The sequence below is a fragment of the Vicugna pacos genome, chromosome 1 (assembly GCF_048564905.1).
Source record: "Vicugna pacos chromosome 1, VicPac4, whole genome shotgun sequence".
Lineage (NCBI taxonomy): Eukaryota > Metazoa > Chordata > Mammalia > Artiodactyla > Camelidae > Vicugna > Vicugna pacos.
This window is the reverse complement of record NC_132987.1, coordinates 61,590,879-61,611,764: the sequence shown is the minus strand read 5'-3', so window position 1 is coordinate 61,611,764 and position 20,886 is coordinate 61,590,879. Positions and strand designations below refer to the sequence as shown.

Genomic DNA, 20,886 nt, shown 5'->3' with positions numbered 1-20,886 from the left:
AAAAAATACACATACTTAGCACTTCGATACGTATTGCCAGATGGCCCTTCAGAAAAGTTCCGTGCTCCCGCAGTGTGAGAACCTCGGCATAGTCTCACTAATATTTACTTTTTCCTCCTTATATATGTTTCCTGTTTCCTTTTTGGACATAGCTTATCTTCTCATGCACAGAGCTTTCAGAAGTGTGTGGCATAGACACTCATACTTCTTCTGAAGAACGGGTATTTTCTTCTGTGTTGTGTGTGGCAGAGGGACGGCTGTAGGGCTTGGATGTGCCCGCCTCGCTCTGCAGTAAGGAAAGCCCGTACCTCACAGGTGTGCTAGTCACTCACTGATATGAACTATCAGGTGGCCACAACCCTTTGCCAGGCTCTGTGCCATGTGATAGGGATCTAGTGGTGAGCAGAACAGAAGTCTCTGCTCTTAGGAAGTTTCCAAGCTAATGGGTTGTTTTCTAAGGCGTTCTTTTCCACTTTTACTATCTGAGAGGGGAGGAGAAGATATATCTTTCTCATTTACATGTGTTTGATTTCTGAATTCAGTGATTTTTGTCTATTTGTATTTCTTCCACCTTTTAATATGACCATTCTTGGTCTTTTCCTTCTTTTTCTTTTTGATTTGTCAGGGTTAGTCACATTAGTCCTTTGCCATTGTGGCAGACACCTGTGCCCCTCTTTGTCCTTGCTGCCCAGACCCTGATGTGTTCAGGTGCTGGATAACCATGGTCATGGTTAGAGCTGGATGTGGTGCCAGGGCTTTTAGGAAAAGCAGGAAACAGTGTGCTGAGCCTCAGCTCTGGCATTCAATCCCCATGAGGTCTGACAGGTGCACAGATTACACTCTCTGAATCTCCATTTCTTCACCTGTAAAGTAAAGGGGATGAAGGAGACAGTGTTTTTTGGCTCCTCTTCTATGTCATGAAACCAGGTCTGGGGTAACTGCTTCTCACTGGCCAGCCTAGGTCACAGTCCCTCTCCCTCTGGGTGAGGAGGGCTGGGAAGGAAAAGCACAGCCACCTTCCAGCTTTGACAGAGGCAAGTTGACTCCGCTGAGGAAAGTGGAGGGTTCCCCAGACATTCAGGGCCTTCGAAGACAGAACGACTGTGTCAGTTCACTAGGGCTGCCATGACAAAACACCACAGGCTGGATGCCTTACACCACAGAAAGTTATTTTCTCACAGTGCTGGAGACTGGAAGTTCAAAATCAAGGTGTTGGCAGGTTTCTCCTGAGGCCTCTCTCCTTGCCTTTAGGCAGCTGCTTTCTCATTGTGTCCTCACGTGGCCTTTTCTCTGTGCACCTGCATCCCTGGTATCCCTTCCTCTTCCTATAAGGACATCAGTAATACTCAATGAGGGCCTACCCTTTTGACCCCGTTTAACCTTCATTATCTCCTTAAAGGCCCTATCTCCAAATACAGTCACATTCTGAGGTACTGAGGGTTAGGGCTTCAACATATAAAATGGGAGGAAACAATTCAGCCTTATCACAAGCAAGGAGGCCAGTTAGGATGTTATTTGGAATAATTCTGGCAAGAGATATTGAAGGCCTAAACCAAGCATGAAGGTTTGGAAGGTGGGCACAAATTCAAGAACTATTACACAGGAAAGAGCTAACAGGATCTGAGGATCAATTAAAAGTGGTGGTTACAAGAGAGAAAGACTTCCAGGAAAGCACTCAGAGGTAGACCATAGCCAAATCAAGAAGTTAGGAAGCAAATGCTAAGACACTTTGGTGTTTTGGATCTGCGGGAACTGGTGCTGGGCAGAGAGTAAATCTTCTTACTACATTAATAAAGGCAGGAAGGTGGGAAGTGGGTGGAAGGAAGAAGAGCAGAGGAGGGCTCCCTGAAGTCCAGACCCAACAGGACTGGGGTCAGGTCCTGGATTTACAAAGTGAACATTAGGTAGCATGTATTGAGTTTCAATATCAGAATCACCTGTGGGGCTTATGGCCAGGCCCTCACCTCTGGAAAATTTGATTTAGTAGGTAGGGCCCACAAATTTACATTAAAACACACACACAGAATAACTCTAAAGGGGATTCTGTTATACAGCCAAGGTGAAAAACTACCAATGAATCAGGCATTGTTAGGCACTTTTCTGTACACCTTATTTAATTCTCACAATCACCCTATCATAACCTGGTGGGGAAACATATACATGTGTACAAGTAACCATGGGGATGTGAATAAGGAAAAGATCATTTTGGGAGAGAAATACATCCATTTATCCAACGTTTATCAGACACTTAGTAAGTGCCAGGCACTGGGCTAGGTTCTAGAGCTACAAATATGAAAAGACCATAATGTCACCACTTAGAGGCTCCAGGTCTGAAGAGAACATAAGCATACAAATCTTAAATTATAATACTGAACTGAAGTCTGTTCTAATGGAGTCCTGCACAGGAGGTGGCAAAACAACTGGAGCACAAAGGAGAAGACCTGTCATGTGACGGGGAAGTCCCTGAGGAGATTCCATTGAAGCCAACTTTTAATCATGAATTGGAGCTCACCAGGCACACAAAGGGAGGAGGCCCACTCAGGCAGAGGAAACATCATGTACCAAGGTGGGGCCAAAGGAAAAAAGTGCACTGAGGCAGCTGAAAGAATTCCTTCGTGGGTGGCTGGGCCTGTCTGGAGTAGAGAGATTGGCAGCAAAGAAGGTAGGCAAGATTGGCAGGTTGAAGGGATCTTATTTATGAAATCAAGGACATTTCAAGTTTATTCTACAGATCTGTGGTTTTCAAATTTTATTCAGTGGAGCTGTGAGTACCCCTTGAGGTCCACCAGTGGGTCATCTGGGAATGAGGAATCAGGCCCGGTCAGCAGGGGTCTGGGTCTCCCACCCCTGATTCAACCACACCAGCTCTACTTTTATCCATTTAATAGTGGGCACTGGTGAAAGGCTTTTTTCTTTTAAACAAAGGATCCCATGATTAAGGAAAGTTTAAAAACCATAGCTTTAGGTGCTGATAAACCATTGAAGAGTTTTAAGAAGGAGAGTGCTATGAGTTGAAGGTGAAAAGCATTCTCAACAATGTCAAGTGCTGAAGAGATGTCATGAAAAGTAAGTACTGGAAAGTATCCTTTGGCTTGGCAATCAGAAAGTAACCTTACTGAAAATAGTTCATGGAGGTGAGTAGGGAGTGGAGAATAGAATGCAGTAGCTAGCGGCATGGATAGGAGGAGAAAATGTGGTGACTATGCTCTTAAGAATCCTAGAAAGCAATGGAAGGAGACTTGGCCAAAGGGGGATTTATCCAACTCACATGTCCCCCTTCTTTGCTAACTAACCTCCAACCCCACCATCCACATGGGCATAGGGGCAGGCTTCTGGAAGCTGTTTGTACATGGCTGTCCCCTTGGCTGTGGTCAACTGGCCCTTGAAGGGGTCCATCATCCAAGCTGGGCCAATACTTCCCCTAAGAAATTTTGAATTGGGGTCAAGAGAGAAAACCCTTTCTCCCTTGTTGGTTGGTTAATCTCGGGAGCTGGGCCTGGACGATCAGATGAAGTGAGCTTCAGGTGTGCAAAAGAACAAAGCAGATGTGTGGAAAGGATTGGGGGAGGGAGCATCCAGGCTTTACAGGCTCTGACACTGAATTCTTCTCAAGGTCCAAAGAAAGCCTGCCATCCCCATTCTGGGTGAAAACATCCCATTTTATCATCAACTCTTTCCTTTTGCCTTACTTGAATAGTTTCTCTTAAAACAAAGATGATTCTTTCTGATACAGAGGGTATATCCTTCTATTTCTCTCTTTCCTCAAGGAGAAAAGAAAAGTCAGTTGAGAGAAAGAGTGAGGATGCAGAGAAAGAGGGAATCATTGGTACAGCCATTCTCAGGGGAGAATGGAAAAGGTGAGCTCCGGAGTGCAAGGAAGAGATACACTTTCCTCTGAGGTAGATGGGTAAGGAGTGAGGAAGATGGGAGTGTAGATGAGTATGCGAAACAGGGCTGGAGAGAGTATTCCTACCTAGTGATTCCTATTTTCTTTGTGAAGAGGCAAAATTATCTACAGATCATGAAAGAGTGGTCCACAGCTTGGGTGGCAAAGTTTAGGAATCGCCATTGTGTCAGTGTAGGAGAGATCTGGCAACAAAGAAATACACAAAGACAGTTGCAAATCCTAAGCAGGTAGTGTCCAGGTCTTAGACTGCTGAATGCAGTGAGACAGTCTCAGCTTTAAAAGCCTTCAACTCTTGCCTACCCAGCCCCCTCTAAAATACAAATCTGACCACATCACACTCCCCTCCTTCAACTTTTCCAACAGCTCCTATTGCTTTAAGGTATCAGTTGTCTCCAGTATGGCTCAACAATTAGGAGGAAGCATCACGAAGGAAATCTTTGGACTGATCCAGTGCTGGGTGTGCAAAATAGCCAAAGAATGACCTCGGGAGAGGTAAAGGGGAGTTGTAAAGATGGGGATTTTCAAATAAAGTGGTGAAAGTAAAAAACAAACAAATAAACAAACAAACAAAACGTGGTAGAGGAAGACAGGACAGGTGGATACCAGCAGCTTGAAAGATAGAGTCCTGGGTTGGGGAGGGTTTGGGGGAGTGAGGTGAATGTGTGTGTGTGTGAGACAGCAGGAAACACTGAAGGTTGAGCTTGTGCATGGAATGTTCCTGGTGAGACAACGTTTAATGTGGAAACAGTTAAGGACCTTCCAGAGTGACAGATTTTGAGACAAAGAGATAAACTTTCTTCTCTCTCTGTGAATGGCACTACTTCCCACCAGTCACCCAAATTTGAAACCTTATGTCACCCTAGGAGTTTAGTCTTTATTTCCTCCCTCATATTCAGCCGGCCATCAGATCCTTTTAATTGTATTTTCTAAACATCTCTTGATTGCAGTTGTCTTGATTGAAAACCCTGAAATTGCTTGGTCTCAGTCCTGATAGCCCCATCCCCTTGCCCCACTCTCCTTTAAACTTCAAATCAGGGGTGGAGGGTATAGCTCAAGCAGTAGAGCATATGCTTAGCATGCCCACGGTCCTGGGCTCAATTCCCAGTACCTCCTCTAAAAAGAAAGAAAGAAAGAAACCTGATTACCTCCCTTTCCTCCCCCCAAAATAAATAAATAAAACATATTAAAAAAATTCAGATCAGATCTTGTTACTCCTAGGCTTAAATTCTTCCAGTAGCATCCCACTGCCTTAAGATACAAATTCCTTAGTGTGGCAGACAAGGTCCTTGGTATCTGGTCACTATTACCTCTGTGCTTTAGTTACATAATTCTCTGTGATTAAAGGTCCTTGGAAAGACTTTCCTCACCTTCTCTTGGCTCTTACATTTTCAAGATTCCTCATATCTGTAGAGATATGAGAAGCCTTATTTCTTTCCCTAGAAGAAATGACCATCAGAGTATGAATAGCCCCTGTGCATGCTCCTGGCCCAGAACTTACCACGTTTCCCTCTCTGGTGTGAGCTCTAAGTGGGAAATCCTATTTATTTTACCTGTAAACCACAGAGCCTGCCATAGGGTTTGGCCAGAGTACATACTCAGTGGATCTTATTGAATGGAAAAAATGAGTGAATGTTGAAATCACCTTAGATGAGGGTGAGAGTTGGGGTGGAGAACTGTGAGTCAGAGGCTAAAGTCCTAGGTAAACGTCAGAATTAACTAGCTGTATTTTTTAGCTATTGACACCTTCTTTTAGGGAAGTTGCCTTGTCTAGTCGTCAGCTGTCCTGTATCCCCCATTCTGACCCCTATTCCTGCACAAATGATTTAGTCGAGTGATCCTGCCCTTCTATCAGCTTGCCTGTGTGACCTGTCATGAAAAGATGAGCTGGGTAAATCGGATTTTCTCCTGAGATCTGGGAATTGGGAAACAGATTAAAGTGATAAGCTCCAGGAGCACAGGTTGAAAGGCTACATCAAGAATTGTGAAGAAATATATAGCAGAAGTTGCAGAGTGGCCCTGAAACTAATTTTTATGACCTGCGAAATGTTTGCCGATATTTTGAATGGGTTGCCAATGTTTGAAAATTGGAAGGTTTCACACTGAAATCTGGCTATTTTGGCGTCTCTTGTAAAATTTAAAGGTCTGATATGGCAAAAGCTGAGTAGTACACAGGGCACATGCTTCCCCCTTCACCATGGCCTCCCCTACTCCATATGCTTACACCTGGCCAGCTTCATTCTACATTATCTGCTTGGCTCCTATAGCCATCTGACAACCAAACTGTTGAAGGAAAAAGCAATGAGGGCTTATATGCAAGCCAAGTTCACAGGGGAACAGAACTCCTAAGGGAGCAGAGAGGAAACTGGTGGGAGTTGGGGAGTAGGCAAGAAAGAGAGGATATAGCTGCTAAGAGGGGGAAACCAGTTTCCAGAGATGCCTGGGTTCCTGGGCTTGCTAGTTCCAATACTTACTTGCCTATGGTTACCCTCATCATAACTCCCTTTTCTTGAGATAATTTGCAAAACAATTAGCCCAGCTAAGGCAGGGTGTTACAAGGAAATTAGTGGATAACAGCAGTGAAGAAAGACAGTGGTTTAATTAGATGATGCTAACCTCAAACAAGAAGATATTCTTGTATGAAGGTGGAATGTAAATTGTAAGTTCTCAAGAGTTAACACTCTTGCTGACTATGTATCTTGGCCCAGAAGGATCAGGGAAGGGAGACTCAACAACCTCTACTCAAGAGGGTATATAGTCAAAAGTATTCTCAGAGGAAATCAGAAGCATTCTGGGAAGGGCTATGGGTATGCAGGGTTCCAGAAGGTTTGGAGGAAGGGACTAGGAAGTGTGGGGAGAAGAAATTTGAAAGAGATTAAATTTTGATCATTTATATCCTTTAAGAGTGTAGACTGACTGAATATGGCAACTAATTTTCACTATATGTTGAAAAGAGAGGCCTGTATTTCAGCAAACAGAGAAGGCTTCCTGAAAGAGGTGGCATTTGAGCTACATTTTAAGGAGGAGATGAATAGGAAATGCTTCTCAGGCAGACAGAGCCACAGCTGCCAAGGCTGAATTCTAAAGGTAGAATGGGCAGTTTGCAGTTAAAATCTGGTATCATAGGGTCTGAATCACTTAGCAAATTGTTTGTATATCTTGGGGCCTTGGTTTCTGTTATTATAAGAATAATAATATTGTATTTCTTCTATCCTAAGACTCAGCATTCCTAGCCTATCTCATTTTTTATATTTCTCAATTTAGGACATTTCTTAATATTGACACCCCAAAATGCTTGCTTTATCTCAGGGAAAAGAAAAGTAGTGACTATTATCACTAACTGGGTATATATAAATTTAACTATCCACAGAAAGATGTTCATTTGATAACTAGCTTAGTTATTTGCATTGATGGTGCCATGTAGTTGAATTTTAACTTGAATCTCCAAGTCACTTTAGGTGTCTTCCACAATGTTATATTGTACTGAAGCACTGAAACAGTAAGTTATTGTATATACAGATTAGTTGTCAGGCATCAGGAATACAATTAAATGTAGAAATGGCCAACTTTCTAAATTTGACATAGAAGCTACAAATCTAGAAGAGATTGCCTTGACCAGCTGAAATATCTGAGGACACTGAACATTTATCTGCCAGTGGTTTCTAGTTATGAAGAGAAGCTGTGTACATTCTAGGGATATGCAACTCAATTTAAAAAAAAAAGAAACCAAGTTTATAACCAAAGAAACGATACATAACACTTGGATATTCTTTGAAATGTGTCAAAATTATGCTGTTAATTTCTAAAGGTGGTAAAGAGATCAAGATAACCAGAGGTTATGAAAAAAAGCATGCAATCAAGCCATACTTAGCCAGATGGTCAAAAGGGTTTTATATAAGACTTCAGGCAGTGGAAGTGAGAAGACTTACACATAACATTTGATTACGATACTGAAGAAGAAAGTGGTGCAATTATGATAATTGCCAACATTTACTGAATGATTACTATTTGGCACTGTGTTAAGTGTCTTTAGAGTTCTTATCTATTCAGTCTCAGGACCACTCTATCAGATCAGAGGTGTTATCTTCACTTTGCAGCGAGAAAGGTAAGAGGCAAATTGAGGAGGTTTGCCTCCGGACTTCCACTCAGAACCACTAGGCTGTTAGAACATCTTCCCTGTGCATTGTTAATGGATATGCCTATACGTTTGAGGTTGGGTTTAAATATATATATTTAATATAATGTATCCATGGTACTTTTTTACGTAACAATCAACAGCATCTAAGAATCAGAAATACGGGATTGTGGGGTTACTGTGCGGATCAGATGATGAATATCTTACAGTGGCTCCTAGAAAAATCGTGGATCAGAGGGCAGGTGTTGCAAGTTGGGGTAAATCAGGCTGATTTTCAGAACCCTATCATCTTAGAACTGGCGAAGGCTACTGACAGAAAGGCGTCAGTAAGGAGGAATGTCTTCTGTGGTTTTGGGAACGATCCCTCCACCTGAAACGCCCTACCTCTCATTCTATCTAAATCCTTCTTATCTTTTCATACTACCCCAAATGCCAGCTCTTTAAGAAAGTAGTCTCCAGTTATATGAAAATATATGCATAGGAGATATTTCCAAATTATTAAGTGATGAAACCAGTAAGTGAAAGATGGATGTTACTGCTAAAGTTATCCTCGGTCGTCTCCTGGCCTCAGTTTCTCTAAACGCTTCGATGGCTTAGCCTATCTCTTCCGTTTATAATTTCTACTCTTTTATCATCTTCAGATTTCTGCCACAGCTGCCTTAAGCATTTCTCCTTCCTTAGACCTGCAGGCGGCGGCTACTCCGCGTTGGCAGCTCAGCAGGGCGGGGCTGGAGAAGCAGGAGAAGAGGCGGGGGCTTCGGGGGAAGCGCGGCGCGCAGCCACGTGACTTCCTTCCCAAGGAGCCTAAACTGCCGGCCTCCCAGCAACCGGGGCGTCCCACCTAATGACGCCCACCTATCCTGGTTGGCCTTCGGGACGCTGGTGGCAAGGAGGCTCCCACGGTCGCTCCGCTCATTGGCTTGAGCTACCGTCGCTCAGGCGCGTTGCCCGAGCGCCCACAGGCGGTGCTGCCGGAAGCCCCGCCCATTGGCCACCGGGTTCGTGGCTGGCTGGCCGAGGCTGTCACTCCCGGGCGGTTTCCCTGAGGCCGGCGCTCTGCTGGGGGCGGGAGGAAGAGGGGCCGGACTGGGGCCTGACGAGCCGTCGTTGCTACCGCCGTCTTCGCGGCTACTATGACCAGCGGGCGAGGCCCCCTCTGCAGCTCCGCGCAGCTCTAGTTGGGGCCGTGCGCCCGCTGTAGCCGTCTGGATCCCCAGCGCGGCCGCTCCCGCGGCTCCCTCGGCTCTTTAAGCGCCGCCTGCGAGGCGAGGCGGAGGCAGGATGAAGATGACGGTGGATTTCGAGGAGTGTCTGAAGGACTCGCCCCGCTTCAGGTAACCCGCGCGGCCTCCCAGCGCCAGCCGGCGTCACCTGGAGCTGCCTCCCCCGGGGGTGGGGGCATGAAAGCCCGCACGCAGAAGGCGCTGGGGGTCCAGCAGTCCGCGCCCTCCGACGGGGCGGGCGGCCGTTGCCGCCTCTCCCGACCCGGCGAGGGCACTGCAGCCCCGATCGACCCTTCCTGAGGGGCGAGGTTGGACGGGGGAGATGGATGTAGGCTCCTCATCCCACTTCGTCCTCCTCTGCCCGGGGCGGAGCAGCTGAGAGGCTGGGCGCACCCCCTCAGCTTCTAGGACCTGGGTTGTAGTCGCGTCCCCGAAGACTCGTGCCCTTTGCGGACGCGCGCTCTCGTCCCCTTCCTCTTGCCGCTCATCCTTTCCCCTTCCTTCCGTTCCTTCTTGGTTTCCACCCCCACCCCAGCTCCTCTTTGAAGGAGCTTGCAGGGCACCCTCCTGCAGTTCACTTAGTTCCTCTTTGCGTTTTTCCGCTCCCCTTACCCCAGGGAGGAAGGAGTAGGGGGCGAACTGGGACGTTGACTTGTGCTGCTTGCGTGTCCCCTGCAAAGGGGACTCTTACGAAGCGCTGGCGGTTGATTTGCAGGGGAGTCGGGGCTGGGAGTGCTTTGACCAACCGCATTCTATCAACCCTGGTCAGAGACTACCAGCTTTTCTTTGCACTTAAGCTCTTTGAAGAAAGGCACCGCTGTCGAGAGGTACTGGGCTGACGGGTGAAGGCTAGGAGAAACAGTGCATTTCTGTTTTGAGAACGGAAGTAGGAGGGCCCTGAAGATTGCATTTATGTTCCTCTTCCAGCAGCGTTGGCCCGGGAGGGCCCCGATAACAGTCGGATGCTCCCAGTGGATCTGTCATATAAACTGACGTGGAGGCACTCTGATTCACTTGGACTGGCCTCCCTCCCTTGAGAGGCGGCAGTTCAGAGTGTGTCCAGAGTACATCTCTTTCGGTTTCGGGCTTCGTAGGAAACTCTTGAATTGTTTTGGAGAATGAGGTTTTGCCAGGTTGTATTTTACAGTGCATTTATAGGGCTGTCCTTAGGCCTTAAAAAAAGAAGACCGTAAAACTTCCGTTGCATAGTGACATGTCTTGAAAGCGTCCCCTGAGTATTGATGTGTGTGTGCCCGCTGATCTCTAGGCCAAGCCTGGGTTGTAAATTCTTGCATTCTCAGCCCGGGGACTAACTGTCCTCATCCTTATCTTGGTTAATTTGATTTGCCATTTTCTTTTCAGTGAAAAGCAAAGAAAACTATTGTAAAACCAAGAAATTCCTACTTCTAGGAGAACGTACTTTGATTTTTTTTTCCTGGTGTGTGTGTGAATTTTATTTGGAGCTTAGGGCTTTGCTTGTAAAAAGGTGCACCTGGTTTGATTTCTATTATTGGTATTAGTTTTTTAAACTTTTATGTTGTGCATGATTTAATAAACTCAGAGAATATACAAATGGATTGTCTAGTACAGCTTTGCACTTTGAATTCCAGGACTGTGTGGTAAAGGAAGTAATTTTTAAAGCGTACCTTAGGAAATTCTGCTTTTTGGTGGAATTTTATTAAGGTGGCCCAGCTATTACTGGGTAATGATGTAATCACTTTATTTTTTGGTCTAGAGAATATTGCTTTGCACTCAGTTTATTTCAGATTTTAAGTTTCTTTAAAAAGAAAAACTTGAGAGAAGTGATCTGGGAATGTTTCTAACCACTGGTGTTGATCCCAAACCATGTGCTGTCTTTGCGTTTGAAATAAAGGAATCATTGAATATAAAATAAGAGGAAAAGATACTGATTAAGTTGTATGAAATACTATAAGGAGCTTTGTTAAACTTGAATGTAATATCTATTCTATATTAATTAAGATATTAATTTCAAGAGTTGTTTCCAATATTCCAGTTACTGTTGGCTGCATATTGGAAAGAGAAACCAAGATTCAGAGAACTCCAATATTTGTATACATTTTGGGGACTAGATTAGATTTACAGTAGAGACAAGAATGCCAAGAGATAAAAGTCTAGTCATTCACATTACTAAGTTTTAGTTTTTTTAAGAATCCCATTACTGTGTTCATTTCTGTAGCATTTGAAAAGAATATTTTAGAAGCCTTTTTATTCACATGCTTTATGTGTAAGAGAAACTTTTAAGAGTGTCCTGCATGTTTATAAGTGATATATGGAATCTTTTATCAAAGAGAAGATTTGTGAGAGCTGGGTTTGTTTTTTTGGTAGCAAGGCAGCTGCACTGTTTATTCCTTGTAGTATCCTGATCTATTGTGCTGTTTTTGAACTAGTTCCTATTTTTATTTTCCTGCACAAATGAATCTTGTGGCATTTAAGTCTGTCTTGTGGACTTAACTGCCTTGGGTGCTGTAAAATTAATGTAAATGGCAGATCTTGCTCAGTGTTCATGCTTTAACCATTAATTATCCTGAGACATTGAGAGGAAAACCAGGAGGGAGACTGGTTGAAATAGGGAGAGAAGGATGTTGCCCAGTTGCAACATTGTCTTTAGTAATTTGAGTAAAGTCAGTGGTTACTTGTACATTCCCTGAACATTTTGTTTTGTTTTTAGGTTGGGAAGGCGCATTTCATTGTGTAATTTTGGGTTCCCTTAGTTTTTAAAAAAACCCAGTCTAAAGGTCAAAATCTTGTTCATTTAAAATGTACAGAAAGGTAAATGTGTTTAAGTGTACTTTTTTTTAAGTGGGAATTTTCCACTTTGACCAACACTTGATGAAGAACTTTGAACTTGTTTAGGCCCTAAATTGTATGTGTAGTTGCTCTTTGAAATTTTATACAATTTTAATAAAAATTGTGGTTTTCCTTTATGTAAACATATGGTTCACTCAGGAAGTGAACATTTTGTTTGAAACAAAAAGTTGAATTAATCAGTGCTTTTTGAATTGTAGATTTTTGCTCTAATTCATTGCTCAAATATAAAAATATTGAGTCTTTATCTGATACATTTATTTTTTATTCTTAACAATGTTTATTTTGCACCATTCTGAAGATTTCTTGTTTGTAGATTCTATTTCAGATATGATCCTTGTTCAGTAACTAGGATAAAAATCTTAAAAAGATGTTTTAGGGTGAAAGGTTTCAATGGGTGAAAGACATTAGAATGAAAAATGTATACATATTCACACACACACATGCATATAATGTTTTGCTGTTAAGCTGATGCCAATCCTGTCTGGGTTGCCACTTTACCTTCCATCTTTAGAACAGATACACTCTGTACTACAACTGGTACTTTATACATGGAAAGTATAGTGGGCAAGGGATGAAGCAAAATGTATTTTTATCTCAGAAGTGGTAGATTGGCATTATACTTTTATCATGAACCAAAATACACGAATCCAGTTATTCCTCATTGCAGATTCTCATTCCTCATTTAATGTTGTATCAACTTAAGTTAAAATAAGAAAGAACAAGCTTTTTTAACATGCCAGACCTCATGTTAGATGCTTTTATAGCTCCCATCTCTTTTAATGTTAAAATGTATTATGATGTGGGAATTATTGTCTTCATTTTTGAAATGTTTAAAAAAAAATCTCAGACTGGATATTTTGAGAAGTTAATTTGATTTTCTTAATAGTAGACTTCCAAATGGCGGACTTGGAAGTGAATTCACTCTTTTACTTTTACTCTCTCAAGCCACAGGCTTTAATTGCATTAATTAAATTTGCATTGTTTGTGTATGATGTCTTTTATCATACAGAAATTTGAAAACTGGCTTCTGTGTATTGCCTAGAAATGTTTTTCTATTCCCATTATCATAGGATATTTTTCTATTTGTAGCAATTTTTAGTTTCATGTAATGCAGCTGTAATTTAGTTTTGAGTGTGGGAGATAATCCTATTTTATTTTCTTCTTAATGGAAGCCCTTCTCCTAATGCCTTTTTTTGAATAATCTATCGTTTCCCCATTGATCTAAAATTACACACATAACATGCATAAATATGCATACATATGAACATGTATCTTTTTCTGAATTCTACCCTTTTCTACCAATGTATTTGTTTTCCTGCAAATACTTATATTAGTTGCAATATTTTATAGCCTTATGATATCTGGTGGGAAAAGTTTTCCCTTGTTAATTGTTTTTTCCAAAAATTTGATGGCTGTTCTTGAATATTTTGTCTTTATAGTAGCTTCTTCAGTTTCAGAAGAAGGTGTGTCATTCTATGAATTTTGGTCTTATTTATTTAAAGTGTTTATTATGTAAAATTCCAATGATGCTCTAACTATATGCTGTTTATAAGAGACATACTTTTTTCTTTTTTTTCAAAATGACAACTTTAGATTCAAAGACACAGGTTGAAAATAGAAGGATAGAAAAAGATAAGCCGTGCAAGCAGTACTCAAAAGAGCTGGAATGGCTAAGCTAATAGCAGATAAAATAGACTTTAAGACAAAAATTACCAAAGATAAAGGACATTTTATAATGATAAAAGGGTCAGTCCATTAGGAAGAAACACTTTAAACATATGCACTTAGCAAAGCCCCAAAATATGTGAAGGAAAACTGACAGAACTGAAGGGAGAAATAGAAAATCCAACAATAATAGTCACAGACAAATACTTCCAGTTATGCGTAAAGCAACTAGACAGTTGGTCACTAAGGAAACAGAAGATGTGAACAACATTATACACTAAACAAGACTTAGTAGATATCTATAGAACACTTCACACAGTAATAGCAGAATTAATATTCTTCTCCAGTACACACAGAACATTTTCTAGCACAGACCATATATTAAGGTATTAAATGAGCTTAAATAAATTTAAAAGAACTGAAATCATATAAAATATATTCTTTGACCATTATGGAATGAAGTTAGAAATCTGAAAAATTCACAAGATGTGGAAATTAAGGAGCACATTCCTAAATAACCAGTGGATCAAAGAAGAAATTACAGGGAAATGAGATACTTTCAGACAAATGAAAACAAAAATATAACATACCAAACTTATGGGAAGCAGCTAAAGCAGTGCTTAGAGGGAACTTTCCACCTAGAAACACCTATATTAAAAAGGAAAAAAAATCTCAAAATCAGTGATCTAACCTTCCATCTTGAGAAACTAGAAAAAGAAGAAAAACTAATCTCAAAGCAGGGAAAGGGAGGAAATAAAAAAGACTAGACCAGAAATAAATGAAAATGGAGAATAGAAGAACAATAGAGAAAAATCAGCGAAACCAAAAGTTGGTTATTCATAAAGATCAACAAAGCTGACAAGCCTTTAGCCTAGACCAAGAAAAAAAGAAGATTCAAATTACTAGATTCAGGACTGAAAGAGGGGACATCTGTCTTACAGAAATGAGGGATTATAAGAGACTGTTATATGAAGAATTCTTAGACTAACTTAATTAATAAATTAGTTAAGCTAGATGAAATGCATATATTGTTAGAAAGACACAAACTACTGAAAATTACTCAAGAAGAAATAGAAAATCTGAATAGACAGAAAAAATAGAGATTGAATTAGTAATCAAAAAGCTTCCCCAAAGGAAAAGCCCAGGCCAAGATGGCTTCAGAGATGAATTCTACCAAATATTTAAAGGTGAATTAACAACAGTCCTTCATAAAAGCTGCCAAGAAATGGAAAAGGAAGTGTCACTTCCCAGCTGATTCTATGAGACCAGTATTACCCTGCTACCAAGATCAGATAAAGATATCACAAGAAAACTACAGGCCAATATCCCTTATGAATGTAAGTGCAAAAATCCTCAGCAAAATATTAGCTAACCGACTATAGCAACATAGAGAAAGGATTGTACACCATGACCAAGTGGAATTTATCCCAGGAATGCATAAATCAGTGTAGTAAACCATATTAATAGAACAAAGTATAAAACATAGTCATCTTGATAGATACAGAGAAAGCATTAGACAAAATCCAACAGTTGCATGATGAAAATAGTCAATAAACTAGGAATAGAGAATTTCCTCAACTTGATAAAGGACATCTGTAAAACATTCTCAGCTAATATCATACGGAATGGTGAAAGACTAAAAGTTTTCCCGTAAGATCAGAAAACAGAAGTCTTTTCTTCCCATTTCTGTTGAACAATGTAGTGGAGGTTGTAGCCAGAGCAGTTAGGCAAGAAAAGGAAAAAAAAAAAGGCATCCATATAGAAAAGAAGTAGTAAATCCATCTCTACTTTTAGATTGTATACAGGTCTCCATAAGGATTGGTTCCAGGACCCCTGCAGATATCAAAATCTGTGGATGCTCAAGTTCCTATGTAAATCAGTGTAGTACAGTCAGCCTTTTGTATCTGTGGATTCTGCATCCAAGGATATGGAGGGTTGACTCTATCTTGTATATAGAAAATATTAAGGAATGCACAGAAATCAATTAGAACTACTAAGTTCAGCAAGGCCACAGAATACAAGACCATTGTCAGGATGTACTGCAGTTTGTTTATACATTCACCTGCAGAAGGACGTCTTGGTTACCTCTAAGTTTTGGTAATTATGAATAAAGCTGTTATATACATCTGTGTGCAGGTTTTTGTGTGGACATAAGTTTTCTACTCATTTAGGTAAATACCAAGGAGCACAATTGCTGGATTGTATGGTATGTATTGTAAGGGTATGTTTAGTTTTGTAACTAAACATATAAGTTTGGGGGTTTCTTATAAGAAAATCTTCCAAAGTGGCTGTGCCAGTTGCATTCCCAAGAGAAATGATTGGGACTTCCTGTTGCTATACCTTCTTACCAGCATTTGATATTGTCAGTACTACTCTGGAGTTTGTCCATTCTAATAGTGTGTAGTGGTATCTTGTTTTCATCTGTTATTTTTATATTCATATTTTGAATGAATCCTCAAATTTTCTTTTTTCTCCCCTTTTCTATTTCTTTGCCTTTTTGTCCTACTTTCTGGATAATTTATCTGACTTATTTTCTAATCCTAGTTTTCAAATATTCTTTCTTACTCTCTGAATATTCCTTTCTAATGTCAACCCATTCTTTAAGAGCTTTCCCTATAGATCTGAAGAAACTAGTCATAGTTAAAATTTTTTCTCTCTGAATTATCTCTCCTTCCTCCAAGTGTTGTTGTTTGTTTGTTTTGGTCTCTGATTTCTTTTAGAAATGTTCCTTAAGGGTTTCAGTTTATCCTTGGCTCTCTGTTCACATAAATGAGACCTAATGAAGTTTTTGCACAGCAAAGGAAACCATGAGCAAAACAAAAAGACAACCTCCAGAATGGGAGAAAATATTTGTAAAAGATGAGACTGACAAGGGCTTAATCTCCAGAATATATAAACAGCTCATACAACTTAATAAGAAAAAAACAAACAACCCAATCCAAAAATGGACAGAAGACCTAAACAAGCAATTCTCCAATGAAGATACAAAAATGGCCAATAGGCACATGAAAAAATGCTGAATATCGCTAATTATCAGAGAAATGCAAATCAAAACTACACTGAGGTATCACCTCACACCAGTCAGAATGGCCATCATTCAAAAAGTCCATGAAAAATAAATGCTGCAGAGAATGTGGAGAAAAGGGAACCCTCCTACACTGTTGGTGAGAACGTAGTTTGCTGCAGCCATTATGGAAAACGATGTGGAGGTTCCTCAAAAAAACTAAAAATAGATTTACCATATGATCCAGCAATCCCACTCTTGGGCATATATCCAGAAGGAACCTTAATTCAAAAAGACATATGCACTCCAGTGTTCATAGCAGCACTATTTACAATAGTCAAGACATGGAAACAACCTAAATGTCCATCAACAGATGACTGGATAAAGAAGTGGTATATTTATACAATGGAATACTACTCAGCCCTAAAAAATAATAAAATAATGCCATTTGCAGCAACATGGATGGACCTGGAGAGTGTCATTCTAAAGTGAAGTAAGCCAGAAGGAGAAAGAAAAATGCCATATAATATCACTTATATGTGGAATCTTAAAAAAAAAATTGAACTTATGTATAAAACAGAAGCAGACTCAGGTGTAGAAAACAAACTCATGGTTTATAGATACCAGGGGAGCAAGAGGGTGGGAAGAAATAAATTGGGAGTTCGAGATTTGCAGATACTAACTAATATATATAAAATAGATGAACAAGTTTATTTATACTGAATAGCATAGAGAACTATATTCAGTATCTTACAGTAACTTACGGTGAAAAAGAATATGAAAACGAATATATGTATGTTCCTGTATGATTATTGTGTTGTACACCAGAAGTGGATGCAATATTGTAAACTGACTATATTTCAATAAAAATATATTTTAAAAAATTATTGGAAGTATAGTGTATTTTGTTATGGTTTGTTGACTGGGAGGGTTTCACTGCAGGGTGGTATTTTCATTGGGACCATTCTGAAATGTCAGTATCTTTAGGTCTTTTCTTTTTCATCTTCTGCCTAGTAGATAGAGCCTAAGTGCTAGATTTCAGGGAGCTGAGCTAAGGAAGGGGCTGGAGAAGGGCTGTGGGATATGGACTTCTCACTGCAGTTTCTTTCATGGGGAATTTTTCACTGTTTTACTCAATAGTTTTGACTTGATTATGTAATCCTTTACAGAAAATAAAGCTCCCATCTTTTGTCAGGGAAGAGGTGGTCATGTCAGGATGGAGGAGTGGACTGGTGATCTGAAGAGTCTAATTTCTCCTTATGAATGAATATAAGATTTCAACTAATCCTATTTTCACCCTCCTGCCTCGTCCCACTGCCATCCATGTATTTTGAGACATAATGACATCGTCATGCCTTTAACCATTTTAGGATTCTGTATTGTAAATCTTTTTGCTTGAAATTGGCTTCATCAGTGTATTTTGAAGACTTAGGTTTTGGCTTTTTCTGGTCTGGATTACTGTTCTTTTATTTGCCTTTCCGTTTCCAGAATTGTGTTGCTACTGTTGTCACTTCTGTTCTTTGTCTTTGTGTATTAGCGCCCCTGCTTCTGTCTTATTTAATTGGATATTTTAAGAAAAGGGAGATAAATGGGTGTACCTGATCTGTGATATTTAACTGGAGGTTTCTGTGGTGTACCAACCAAGGCAAAGCATAATTTCTACTGGAGAATACTCTTTTAGGGTGATAAGTATGGACCAAGTATGTGGGGAGTTTGATTACCTGTTTCACTTCTTTTTCATTTACTGGTTGTGAGACCTTGGGCAGGTTTCTTAGTTTTTCCCAGGGTCAATGAGAATAATACTTCACTACTGAGAATTCAGAATGCCTTTCACAGAAGTTGATGAGGAGTACCCACTTAATAATGCTAATTCCTCTTCCTCTTGTATCCTTGAAGACATGCTTGGATGATTTAGTTAAGGTTGCTGGCATATCTATATGGAAATAAACTATTGGTTGGAAGCATCTAGAATGCATAAAGGATTAGGCATGTTACTTTTTTTTTTAAACAATTTTTATTGATTTATAATCATTTTACAATGTTGTGTCAAATTCCAGTGTAGAGCACAATTTTTCAGTTATACATGAACGTATATATATTCATTGTCACATTTTTTTCTCTGTGAGCTACCATAAGATTGTACGTTACTTGTAAATATGAAAATCATCTATGTTGTAGGTGATGAAACAATAAAAGTAGATGGACATGCTCCACTTTGTAGGAGAGCAGTAAAGATCTTTAAAATAGGGCCATATGTAGATTTCATGTGTAGAGTGTTTAAGAAGGTAGCGTGAGTAAAAGAAGAATAGGAGGGGAAGCAACAACTGAGGACACAGTGCCTTAAGGATTTAAGTCTGCCATGAGAGAGCAAAGAATACGTGAACTGAGATTATAGAGGAAAAAACTACTGTGAGGAAATATTAAGTGTTTATTTGAGATTGCATGAAATCTATTTCCATTGAATTGTGTCTAGAAGGACTTGGGGAATAGACAGATGAGAAGCAATGCAAGTTAATACTCTATAAAGGATTTGGGTGGATTAACATATGAAGAAATTCTCATAGAAGGAGTTAACTTCATTATGATTCTGTAGTTAAGTTGTACCTGAAATATGTCAGGATTCTTTATTGAAAGCTAGTTAGTTTTCCCCTTTAAAGTTTTTGTATTTTCTGTGTTGCCACAGACATACTCAAATTTAAAGAAAAAAATTTTCACTGCTCAAAAAGTTACAGTTCCGTATTGAAGTGTAAAACATGGTAAAACAGTTTAACCAAAAGCAGACAATGGAGAATGGGCACTAGGACAGTTAATATCAAGCACTTAACTTTGTATATATTTTAGAGTCATTAACAAAATTAGATATCTGTGTATACTTTTTAAATTGACTCATGTAAAATTAAAGTTTATGGGACTAACCATTTTGATTTTTTTAGTTCTAGCTAGAAGTGTGTTCATTTTTAAGTAAACAAAACTTTTACTGTTCTTTTTTTTAATGGTTTTAAATTTGGTGATATGTTGTTTTACTTTGCTTTTTAGTTTTCTCTTCATAGGGAAACTTTATTATAAATTAAAAATCCATCTCTCTGGATTTTTAAATCAAAGTATTTAAACTAATGTAAATAAAAAGACTAGATTTTATTGATTATGGTCAGTTTTTTCATGGATAAAATGAATTAAAATACTCCTAGCACATTTATTATTTAATTTGAAGATGACTTTGGCATTTCTTTAAGGTTTTATCTACTGGCTAAGAGCCATTTCCATTTGCCTGAAAAAGCCTTTGTTTTCCTTTGATGTTTGAAGGCTATTTTCACAAAGCATAGAATAGAAGGTTGGCTTTTTTTTTTTTAAAGCACAATGTTATTTCATTGTCTTTTGTTTATGTTTCTTATTTTTTATCATTTATGTTACAAGTTTGTTAGTCTTTGTTACTCTTTTGAGGATAGTATGTCTTTTTTCCTCTGGGTGCTTTTGAGAGTTTTTATTTGGCTGTGGTTTTCAAGCAGTTTTACCATGATATGTGTAGGTGTGGTTTCTATTTTATTCATCCTACTTGGAGCTTGTAGGGTTTCTTCAGTATATAGGGTTTGTAGAGTATCTTTCATCCGTTTGTAAAATTCCTGGCTATTATCTCTAAAAGTTGCCTCTGCTTCACTTCTCTTCTTTTGGGACTCAGTTCCACAAGAATGTATTAGAATTTTTTTGCTCTGTCCTTACATGTCTCTTGTTCTTTTCTGAAATGTTTTGCTTTGTAGAGAAATGGGGTATTTTTATTGACCTGTATTCCCTCATCTTCTGCTGTATTTAACTTCTGTTAAACCTATCTGTGGAATTGTTCAATTGTATTTTTTTTTAACTTTTGGAAATTTATTTTTTATAGATTTTTATTCTTTGGTGAAAATTGCTAACTTTTCATATGTTTCTTGCAGGTTCTTGAAGGCTTTTCTCTAGTTTCATGAACATATTAATTATTGCTATTTTAAAGTCTGTACCTAATAAAACCAACATCTAGATCATCTGTGGGGCTATTGTTTTGTATTCTTTTGTTGTTTAGTTCTTTCTTTTGGTTGGCCCAGTTTTTGATTTAATGCTGTACATTGTATATGAAAAAATTGGAGATGCTCTG

The 20,886-nt window shown here is 39.6% G+C and overlaps 2 protein-coding genes across 4 annotated transcripts in view; one reads left to right on the top strand and one right to left on the bottom strand.

The window, feature by feature from the left end:
• Nucleotides 1–20,886, bottom strand: part of LOC140696973 (uncharacterized) — a 277,558-nt gene that overhangs the window by 147,352 nt on the left and 109,320 nt on the right. The window lies entirely within an intron of this gene.
• Nucleotides 9,061–20,886, top strand: part of ACAP2 (ArfGAP with coiled-coil, ankyrin repeat and PH domains 2) — a 137,298-nt gene continuing 125,472 nt past the window's right edge. For all 3 annotated transcript variants that reach the window (XM_072963396.1, XM_072963399.1, XM_072963392.1), the window contains exon 1: nt 9,061–9,373. In XM_072963396.1, coding sequence (XP_072819497.1) covers nt 9,321–9,373 — 53 coding nt within the window. In that variant the 5' untranslated portion in view covers nt 9,061–9,320. The remainder of the gene's footprint in view (nt 9,374–20,886) is intronic.